Here is an 11695-nt window from a genome sequence, read left to right as displayed (position 1 = left end):
CTAGCGTCTTAGGAATGTAAGTCTGTAACAAAGAATTCAGGAAACTGAAAATGTAAGAAAGAACAAAAGAACACTGTACTGACCAGACTGTAAACACGGTTGATTCAAAGACCAAATCTGAAACCCATTTCAATTATTCAAAATAAAAAGCAAAACAAGTGAATCAAACTCATATCTATAGATTGACTTAAATATCATACTAATTAAGAAAAAGGATCAAGTAAGAAGCTGACATAACAAATCAGTTTACCTGCATAAATACTGAGTCTGCAATCTCATCCTCTACAGATACATCTCCTCTTGCTGAGATTTTTTGTTGCATCTAGAATTTTTTGAGAAGCATAAAAAAATTATTTCTTAAAGTTGTTCAGAAAATGCAGAGAAATAACTCATAAGAAAACAAAAAGACAAATACCTCTTCCAAATAACCATCCACAGCATCATCAGCAATAGTTGGATCAACAATAAAATCGAACAGTTCTCTTATCGTCATGACAGCCACACCATGCTTTTTAAAGAAGTCCTGCAAATCAACATGACAAAAACTACTTAATCACACCTTTACCTCATTATCCCCATTACAGAGATATAAAAAACAGAACAAGAAATCAACAATTTATTGCTACAAGTGCTTACTGATATATGAATACAATCTTCACGCAAGAAATCAAGGGCATGAGGATGGTCAGGATCAACAGCTTGAGAAACATCAATAATATACAAGTGACCCTAACAAATAGAGAAAAACCATATTAGCTATTGACACTTGACAGAGGCATTTAATCAATGAAATGTAAACAGGTGAAGAGGAGATCACCTCAAAATAAAGTATATTATATTCGCTGAGGTCACCATGAACCAATTTGCACTTTTGATACAATGTCCGCATTGCAATAATCATCTGTAAAACAAATCCTCATATAATTTCAAATTAAAAACTTGGTAGCACAGAAGAGCCTAATGCCCTTAGAATACTAAAAAAAAAGTGCGACAGTATTTCCATTAAGGATCCCTAAAATAATACTCAAAACTGTCGACTCACTAAAGTTAAGGTTCAGGGGACCCTGCTTACTATTACTCTATTATTGACATCACATCAAAGCATCTTTAAGGTATAATCTTTAAGAATTGAGAGATCAGCTAAAAGGCCAAGTTCTAAATTATATCATGCAAGCATCACAATAGACTATTGTAGTAATTTGACACACCTCAAGATAGCCTTTAATGTTTTGTATATCATATTAAATTGATCTAATTACAAAACTAATAAAAAGTGTAAGAATTCAATAAACAAAAAATTTAAAATTATTTCTTTATCAGGCCGAACGGCATTACCTTGTAGCAATATATCCCTCCCGGCGTTATGAACGCTGTTTTCTCTTTGTCAGGCCGGTGCATCGATATCTGATTATAGCCAGAATAAGCGTCCATAAAGCTCAGGTACCGATATCCCGCCGCTGCGTCAACGAGTGCATCAATGTTGGGCAGGGGGTAACAGTCCTTGGGGCATGCTTTGTTGAGATCAGAGTAATCTACACACATCCTCCATTTCCCATTGTGCTTTTTCACTAGGACTACATTCGACAGCCATGTCGAGTAGTCGAGTTCTCGAAGAAATCCTGCTTCGAGGAGGCTAGCCGTCTGCCTGGCCACCTCCTCTGCTCGCTCTTGCGACATTTTCCTTCTCTTTTGAGCTACCGGTCTGGCCTCCGCCATCACGGCCAAGTGATGTGACATGAGTTTGGGGTCTATCCCCGGCATGTCGGCTGGCGTCCATGCAAATAGGTCGCCGTTAGCCCTGATCATTTCCATTAGAGGTTCCTTTAGGTCGTGTGGGAGGTTTCTGTTCACGAAGGTGAACTTCTCCTCAGTGTCCCCGACTCTGAACCTCTCTAAGTTCTCTTCCGGCTCGAGTCTCGGCTTGTCGCTGATTCTAGCGTCCAAGTCGGCAAGGAACACCCCCGATGCTTCTTTAGATTTCTTCCTTAAGGAGAGGCTGGCATTGTCGCAAGCGACTGCCGTTTCCAAGTCTCCTTTTATGGATCCCACGGATCCATCATCAGCGATGAACTTCATTATCAACATCTTTGTGCTGATAATTGCTCCGAGATCGTTGATAGTCTTCCTCCCTAGGATGACGTTGTAGGCCGTGGAGTCTCGTAGAACCACGAACTCGGCCATTACCGACCTTCGCCCCTGTCCTGATCCTACAGATATTGGTAGGGAGATTATCCCATCTGGCTTGATGAAGTGGTCGCCCAAACCTACAACACCGTACTGGTGCGTCTTTAGATCGGCATCCCGTAGGCCCAAGGCGTCGAACACGTTGCGAAAGATGATATTCGAGTCAGCCCCGGTATCCACGAGGATCCGCTTGATGAGGCCGGTTCCCACTCTGGCCGTAATGACCATGGGAGGGTTTTCCGCGGCCTCATCGAACCATTGGTCCTCTGGACCGAATGAGATGGGTGGGAGCCTCTTGGAACTTCGCAGAGAGGATGAGAAAACCGCTAGGACCTTGGCGTCTTTCTTGTGTGCCGACCTTGGAGGTGCGTCTCTCGCCGTTACCACGTTTACTATGGTAAGGCCGTGCTCGTTGTCCTCCAGCTCGTGATGTCGCTTCACCACGCGAGTCTTGTCTTCTCCCTCGCGGTCGCGATCTCGCCTCCTTGGCTCCCTGATGAGATGGGAGAATTCGGCCAGTTTTCCGTCCCGGATCGCTTGTTCCAGCACGTCCTTCAGGTCGAAGCAATCCTGTGTCTTCTGTCCATAGCCTTTGTGATAATCACAACAGAGGCTCTTGTTTCCCCCGGTCTGGTCCTTCAGAGGTCGGGACTTCAACAAAATTCCCTTCTCGGCTATCTGTTGATAAACTTCTATGATGGGGACGATGAGGGGGTGTAATTGGTGAACTTCCCGACTCGAGGAAACAGCTTGGGTGTCTTGCTCGGACCGCCGTCTCTGGCGTGTTCCTTCTGTCTTTCTCCGTTACCGTGCTGCCGGGTTTGATTGTAGAAGGGCTGCCGCTTGTTGGCAGCCACGACCTGGCTAACTTCTTCATCGTTAATGTATTCCCTGGCTACACTTTAGATCTCCTGCATTGTCCACACTGGCTTCGTGGTGAGGTGCTTTCTGAAGTCCTCGTTTAGGAGTCCGTTCGTCAAGCACATGCTAGCAACCGAATCCGTCAGTCCGTCGATCTCCAAGCACTCGTCGTTGAACGGGTCTAGATATTTCCTGGTCGGCTCGCCAGACCTCTGAGTCACTCCGAGTAAATTGATCGGGTGCTTTGCCTTTGCGATTCTGGTTGTAAATTGGGCTAGGAAAGCGCGGCTAATGTCTGAAAACCTAGCCACCGAGCCCTGCGAGAGGCTATTAAACTACCGTATTGCAGGTTCCGCCAGAGTGACCGAGAAAGCGCGGCACCTTACCTCGTCTCCCACTCCCTCCAGGTTCATCCTGGCCTCAAAGATCGTAAGGTGCTCCTGCGGGTCTTGGGTTCCGTCGTACCTCATGTCTGTCGGCTTGTCAAAGTGCTTTGGCAGCCGGACCTCGAGGATGGAACGATGAAATGGGGTTGCACCCATTATGATTGGTCCCTGCGTTCTCCTTGTTCTTCCCTCGCCGTCTTCTTATCGACCGTCTTCCCGGTCTCGATCTGTGGTGTGTCTCCTTTCACGCCTGGTGTAAATGATTGGGTCGCAGCGTCTTCTTGGGCGTCCTTCCTCCCTGGCGCTCTCGGGCTCAGATTGTGGGCTAGCTGTTCGCCGGGAGTGGCTTCTCGGAGGGGAACGGGAGTAGCTTGATTCGAGAGTTTGTTGGCAATGTTCCCGATCTGCCAGCTGGCGCTCTAGGTTCTGCATCCTGTGACGCAATTCCTGCATTATTCTGGCGCTGTTGTCGCCAGTTTCCCCGAAGGGGCGCCTTTCTTGAGATCGTGAAGACGGCTCGGTTCGTCGTGGAGGGAACCTCGTTCGCTCCCGGGAGGAAGCCACCGAGGCTTCCCCTCTCCGCTCGGCCCCTTGGCCTGGTTCTGTGGAACCCAGTATGACGTCCATTCAGGCGACTTCCCCATAGACGGCGCCAATGTTTAGTAGGTCAGATACCGGACGGTTCGGGTTGGCACTTCGATTGATGAGATGGGGTGTCGCCTGATTCCGAGTTACTGGGTTGGAGGTGGAGTAGCCGACGTTCCGAGCTCTTCGTGTGGAGAAGGGAGGGTGTCACCTGCAAAGACACTCCGACGCTCTAGTCAGTTAGGTGTGCAGGTGAAAAGTGAGAGAATGGTATGTGTCGTACCTTGGGGGAGGGGTAGGACCCTCCCCATATATACCGTGTCAGAGGTGGGTCCCACAAGGGCAGAACCCACCTTCCTCGAAGCTTCCCTATACAGCTGTAATAGAGAGCTGTCTAGGACGCGTGTCCAAGTCGGTACTTGAATGCCTCGTATCCGACCGTTCGGGTCGGGTGGCTCGTGGGTGGGGTCGGCCCATGTGATGTTTGGGTCAAGCCGTAACAAACATCAATTTCTTCTTTGGTGTTAAATACTTTCAAGAGCATCCTCAAACTTCTGCTTTTTGCTTGCTGTAACTATCAATTTCTACTCAAATCTGGATCCTAACATGAAATAGACCAGACACTTTACTCATCATATTAAATAGCCTAAAAATTTAGTCTAAATAGTAGATGGCGTAGTTGCCAATCTTGGAAAAGTAAAAAACGGACCTCAGAAATGATCTTATACTTGTCTTGTAATAATCAATAATAATCATCAGATGCTTAATGTTTTTTAATCGGGTGGCATGGACATTACTTGATTCTATGTTTTAGCTAAGTGATCATGTTATGTCATGTTTCGTTTAAGAATGTTGTTTTGATTATGTTGTAAATATAAACGTTCTTACACATTATATAAATCATGACAATCACATCTGAATGATGCGTATAACTTTTACAATGAAACGAGTGAAGATTCTGTGAACGCACCACATATTAAAGCCTTTCTCAAGTGCAAAGAAATTAATTCTTAGGAGAATCCACTCAGAAATAAATTAAGGATAACCGATGTAGAACTAAACCTGCAAACAGGAAACACCGGCAATAATCTTATAATCAAACAAGAATAAAATCTTTACCATTATAAAAGCAATTTCAAGGACAATGTTACAGGGGACTACATAAAACCTAAGACTCATGAGTTTTTTGAAGTGACTACAATCTTTGAATTCGATTTTGGATGTTGTCCGCTGTATGTGATTCTGAAGTCTCTTGAGGCTTGTGTATTATTATCAATTGTTTATATATGTTCAACTAATAAGGATTGAGGCATTTGTGTTGAGGTATCATAAGTCAACGTCACATTACAACATTAAATTATAGAATAGATAGAAATATAGAACACGTGAAGTAAAACAAATTTTCTTAAAATAAAATATTATTAGCTCTGTATGAAAAGTAGGAAAATGTAAATGCCATAATGCTGCTTCTTGTTCTTACTTCCTACCATGGTACGGTGGTGTTTGGTTTAGAGAGAAACGGGATAGTGAAAATAGAAACCAATATTTTTCTTTTTTCCACTTCACCTCTCTTCCAAGAAAAATACAATAAAATGAGTTTCATGTGATGATTGAACCGTGATTATTAATCTGCGAAACATGACTAGTTTATGATCTAACTACTTCATCTGATTAGTTTGGCCTGAATTTTAGAGTAGTTAATATGACGATGAAAAAGAACTAAAATAACTTTACCGAAAATTGTTAAGAATGTTTAATCATATTAAAAGAACTAAGGACTTTACCGAAAATTTTCTAATTATAAATTTTTTTATAAATAACTTTTGAATCTTTTAATAGTACATCACGCCAATGTTTAACCATAGTAAAGTAGAGATGAATTAAAGACTTTAATGAAAAAGTTTTAATTATAACTTTTCTAAAAATAATTTTTGAATCTACGTAATGAGAACCAAGAAAATTAATTAGTTGTGATAACATCTACATCTACTAAATAAGGGTGAAAATTTCCGATAAAAAAATATATTTGTATGAAGGTCCATGACTCAATGAACCAAGACATAATATATACATGAAAAAAATTGTACAACAGCACTGCCAATAAAAACTTGAAATATCCATATTCAAACATTGGCAGCAGAAAAGAAAGTGTTGTATCTACAACATGCTATCCGTAAGAGCAGGCAACCTGCGGAAGAAATTAACAGGTGCTGGTGGTGTCTTACTCCTAAGCTTAGGATGTCTCATCAAATAAAATCCAACGGCAATAAACATCAGCTGCAAAGGCACAACATAAAGCACAATTGCAGCCACAATGCAGAACACCATAAATATCGCCGTGGCGCGTGGATCGCGCCAGTTTATAAGCGCGTGCAGCCTCTCCCCTTGGGCCGCTATGTCTCCAACCACGCTCTGGACTCGTCCGGCGAGGCTTCTCAACCGATCATACCTCCACCGGACGATGTCCGAACTCCTCGTGGTTGGAAACGTGTCCATTTCCTCATCCAGCTCATCAGGATTCGCCACGTCAGCACAAGAAAGCCTTGTGTCCATGTGTGGCGGGTACCTGGGTCGAAACCTCCATTTCCACATTCCTATAACAAACATGTAGAGAAATATTGTTGGTAGAATCAGTTCAGGGAAGCAAACTAGCATAAGGAAAAGAATGTGCACAAGAACCGTTGTAACTGAATTCTTCCACGTGGAAATCTCCCCAAGCCACCCTGCAACCGAAATTAGTCCTGAGAAAACGTTTTTCAGACGGTTGAAATTCGCCTTGCTTCGCCTCATGCTCCATAAATGTGAATCTGAGTCAGACAAGTACTCAACTACCTCCTTCCTAAGAGGCGGCTCGGCGCGGCTAAGTCGCGCCGAAACAATGATCACAGCCTGCTGTTTCAGCCTGTCCTGTTCTATAATATTTAGTGGCTTGACATAATGCATCTTTGGCAAATGAGGCTTGAAATATAAATTCAACATGTTAACGAATGATGTGCACGAGAATCGAATTGCCAAATGAATTTCACCCATCTTCTTGACACCAGAATTATGAAGCATTAACAATGGATAAGTATGCGTGTAGATTCGGCAGGATTCTAGCGTCGATAGCCTTATCCGAACCTTGCCAATCTTTGAATCTCTGTTGCCATTTCCATTAGAGCTACTTACCTGTCCATTATCAAAAACTCCAAGAGTTAGAACCGTGGAAGGATCATAAACCTCCCAAGTGTATTGCTCATTGAATTTTGGACTAATGCTGCCTATAACCGTCCGCGTTCGCACCCATTTCTGTCCGTATTTCGCGACACAGTAGGCGTCCGACGTTCCCCTGCCTTCTCTGGTCTTCATTGGTATCACATTAGCATCTAAAATTCCAAGTTCCAAGACACCAATTTGTTTCTTCCATAGCACTCTTGTTGAAGGCCTAAGATCACTGCTATAATAAGTAGACTCATCAAGAACATGGTATCCACCTTCTAGAAAAACATTCACATGGATTCTACTGAAGAACTTGTCTTTGTCCTTCTCTTTGTGTTTTCCATTCTCCATGTCCATAGCAGATGACATGGATTTCTCCAAAGGATACCATCTGCTTCGGATGGGACGATCATCTGCGCGCTTGTCAATTGATCCGACAGGGATAATCACATTGCCAATAGTCTCATCTTTGTTGTTTCCAAGGCGATCTTCCACAGTAAGGATCAAAGGCTCTTCAAAAGGCTCAGCTGCAACCAACATCAAATCTTGATTCCACTGAGGATTCATCATTCTTGATTGAACTGGTCTAGTCTTCAAGATTTGATTACCAATCTGTACCTTGACATATGCATCTGGTATTCTTGATTTCTCTGATGGAACTAAATCTTGTGCCTCTATTACTTTAACTCTCACATACCATAACCGTGGCGAATGGTAAACTTTCGACCGGATTTGAGCATAGTAAGAAGAAGAAGAGCTTCCATTAGGAGATATGGCATCAGAATGCCAAGCATCAGGAAAAGCCTCGTCGGCCTGAGAGCCGTACCAGACTGCAAGCATTATCTCCCCATTGTTCTTTTCACCTTTCTTGTTTTCAATCCGGTACCATTCTGGAGCTAGAGGACTATCTGGGGGAACGCGCCGGGGAACATCATAGAGATTGAACTTCACATTCCCAACTACATCATCTATCACCACATCCTTGTCTTTCACCACAACTTCAAGAATTGATGACTGAAGATTCTCCTTTGCAAAGGCAAAAACTTGGTTCCAATCAGGACTTTGGTTTTTCTCAAAGTGGTTTGTGGTCCCTTTGAAGTTTCCAATCTTCACCTCAACATAGGGATCAAGGCTTCCAGTTACATCCATGGATGGAAGATCTCGAGCTTTAACAACTCGGACGAAAAGGTACTCCATTGGTTCAACAAGATCATAGGTACTGGCCGGTATATTTCCTCGAATCACCCTTCCACCAACCACTTTTCCCCCTCCAAGAACAGGACTAGTCTCTCTAACAACATGATCAACTGGTGATGCTGAGCCTGCAAATGCATTCATAACTTTTGCAGCAGGTTTTGCAGATTTCATCTCATTCATGGAAAATGATACATTAGGCACCCCAGCAGCAGCAGCGGCTCCAGCCGAATTAGGCTGCTGCTTTTCGCCTTTATTCGATTTAGCAATGTTATGGAATGTGTGCCTATTTGGCTGAGTTTTCTTAATTGGAATTTCTCTAAGGACTGGATCAGGGAATGGTAATTGTGTTTGATCTTGCATTGGAATGTGATATGTGTTATTCTGAAAGAAATCGGGAAGAGGGTTTGAAGCTCTCATAGAATTGTCATTTGTAACATACACCTTCAAACCAAGTTCTCCTTGTACCTTAGAAAAGAAACGTTTCTTTTCAAGAGGGTAGTGGAGAAGAACAGCATCAGAATACGAGACGAAGGAGGTTCCGGTTAGCCGGACTTTACCAAGGAAGACTTTTGAGCCATTGGTTTTGTTGTAGTGATATACAAAGGCTTCAAGATTGAGGCTTGGTATCATGCTTGGATCAGTGATGTTGAAGTAAAAAGTCTCATCCCAAACAGGACTCAGATCTTTCTCTTTAGTCGTGGTGCGAAATTTCTGGCCGTCAAATTGAAGCTCGACGAAAGCGCTAGATGAGCCTTCACCATCTTTTGGAGCAAGATCATGAGCACTAACAACTTCTACAGCAAGTTTGAGATTGTTCATTGGTTCCAATGATTTGGACGAAAGAAATGTTTAGGCAGAACCTGAAAAAAGGAACATGGATAACTTGATATTCAAATCAATAGATATAGTATTGTATTAAAATTTGTCTATATTTTCCTATTAATATGCAATCAAGCAAAGCTATGGTGATTTTGTTGAAGACATTAGTTTCAATTTTCAACGTCTGATTATGTCTGCATAAAAAATAGTTGTGTCTTTATTTAAAAGATTGATTGATATTCTCATAGTTTGACTAATTCCACAAACCACAAAGGCAAGAAAACAATGGAATATTCAACTAAAACTTTATTGTTTGTTCTTCATTGAAAATCAGAAATCTTGGTAAATTCATAGATGCACAACAGTCTACTCCATCCAAAAGAAAATAGAGAAAAAAAAAATCAGCACAAGTTATGAATTACCTATGACTCTTCAATTGTTAATTTCGAATTGTAGATAAGGAAACAAAAGGAAAAAGGAAGAAGAAAACAGTGTCGTGGAAAGCAAGTAATGCTTCAAGCACAAGCAAGACAGAGGAAGATTCTGAAAGTATCAACCGGACCAATTAATTATATAACCTTCTTCTCTGTGACAAAAAGCAAGACAAGAATATAAAAAATCCCTTTTCTTATCATCAACAGAAAATTACAGAATTTGAGAAAAAGGATTAAACTTTCAATCTTTTGATTACTAATAAGTAGTAAGAATAGCAACTCAGTATAACCCTAAAACAAAACTAAGAGTCAGTTAATTAAGAAGTGGGAAAAAGAATAAAACAGAAACAACATATATATGCAAAAAAAACAGAGAATCGAATTCAAAAGTAAGGAAGAATAAGAAGAAGGAGTGGCATGAAAACATACCTGTGAATGAATATTCAAGGTGCCAAGAAGAAGAAGAAGAAGTGAACAAAAAGAAGGTATAATAAGCAAGGGGAAGGGGTTGATAGAGAGAAAAAATCAGAAGAGAGAATCTTATAGAGCAAGAAAAAGAAGGAGGAAGAACGGGGTATGATATTTCTTCTGGGATGGTTCGTTGAAAACGAGTGCAAGAGGTATTATGAATTGACTTCCGAATACAAAAAATATTTATATGCAAAGTGCAAACCATTTGTCTTTTTGACAAAAATATTGTGACATTTGGATTAGGGCGTTTGAATTGGTCTAAACATGAAATTAAAAAAGAATGTAGTTAAATATAACTGTAAAATTTCTTTACATGACTAGCCGTCAAAATTAAATTTAATGTTTTGTACATTAGCAAAATAATATAGGTTAATAATCAATTTTATTTTTAAACTTATACGCGAATTTTAGTTTAGTTAATGAAGTTTTAATTATTTCTATTTAATTTTAAATTTTACAAACGTAATTTATATTAGTTATTGGAATAATTTTTGACACACAAAATTAATGAAACAATCACATAAATAATTAGATATCATGTTGAAACTTGTAAAATGACGCATTTATAATTTTCGTGCTTTAGTACAAAAATAACATCATATCAATTATTTTAGGAAGAAAAATTTTAATAAACATCATTTATAATATTATTTTTGTGTTATTTGAATACCAAAATCAAAACAATATTGTTTTACATAATTTAGTGTGACATTTAATTGTCCACATAAGTGTTTCTTTAATGTCTGTGCAAAAATATTTTAGAAACTAAATAAAAATAATTAAAGTTTCAAAAATTAAATTGAAGTTAATGTACAAATTTAAAAACGAAATTAAATATTATTTCAAAAAATATTTTAAAAAATGTGAAAGTGATGTATAATAATTAATAGCCTAATAGGAGACTAGGAGTATTATATTAGAATATGATTACACGGAGCGGGGAGACAAAGGAAAGAGTTGTGAGAATTTGCATGTCCGTTATTGTTTGAATTTTCGCATTTTGGAAGAACATTCACATTCCACGACAACTTAGGCTTCGCTCTGATTTGCGACTTTGGGTTGTTGCTTTGTTTGTCCATTGTCCCACTTTTGAGCGCGTAACTCAAATGCCTCTCTCAAATCATTACACGTGTCCTTTTTCTATTTGATCATTACCAAGTGCAAAATCTTTCGTCTCATTGGGAAACATCATTTGTGTCAAACCCTAGGTTGCTTTGAACTCTCCACTGTGAATCCGTTTTCATTCCTATTCCATCTTCAACTCACATTCCCAGAACACATCTTTTTTTATTGAAACGTATGAAGGAGTGGATGGTGATGTCTTTACACATTAAAAATAAAAAAGAAATGTAACCATCGCCAGGTAGAATTAATGAATTACTGATGTTTGCAAAATGGAAAATCAATGTAATTTACTATAAAGTTGGGTAGGTAATATTTCTTTTTGTCACGATAATGTTTGAACAATCAGGTACTCCACTCATGCGGCAAGTGGCCTTGAAATATAATAGTTAAGAGCACCGATAATAATAATTTTGGGTTCAGCTAACATATAAGTTT

At 40.3% G+C, this 11695-nt stretch overlaps 1 protein-coding gene across 2 annotated transcripts; it reads right to left on the bottom strand.

Moving 5' to 3' along the window:
- LOC107634980 (FT-interacting protein 1-like) lies at positions 5981 to 10291 on the bottom strand. 2 transcript variants are annotated; one of them, XM_021121739.1, is made up of 3 exons: positions 10094 to 10291; positions 9653 to 9816; positions 5981 to 9271 (listed from the first exon to the last, which is right to left on the bottom strand). In XM_021121739.1, the coding sequence occupies exon 3, from the start codon at positions 9228 to 9230 to the stop codon at positions 6174 to 6176; it is 3057 nt and encodes a 1018-aa protein (XP_020977398.1). In that variant the 5' UTR covers positions 9231 to 9271; positions 9653 to 9816; positions 10094 to 10291; the 3' UTR covers positions 5981 to 6173. The 2 variants fall into 2 exon arrangements, with proteins under 2 accessions (XP_020977398.1, XP_016193810.1); XM_016338324.2 differs by lacking the exon at positions 9653 to 9816.

This window comes from Arachis ipaensis, chromosome B04 (genome assembly GCF_000816755.2).
Source record: "Arachis ipaensis cultivar K30076 chromosome B04, Araip1.1, whole genome shotgun sequence".
Lineage (NCBI taxonomy): Eukaryota > Viridiplantae > Streptophyta > Magnoliopsida > Fabales > Fabaceae > Arachis > Arachis ipaensis.
Note: the sequence above shows the minus strand (reverse complement) of the source record. Positions and strands in the feature narration are given on the sequence as shown.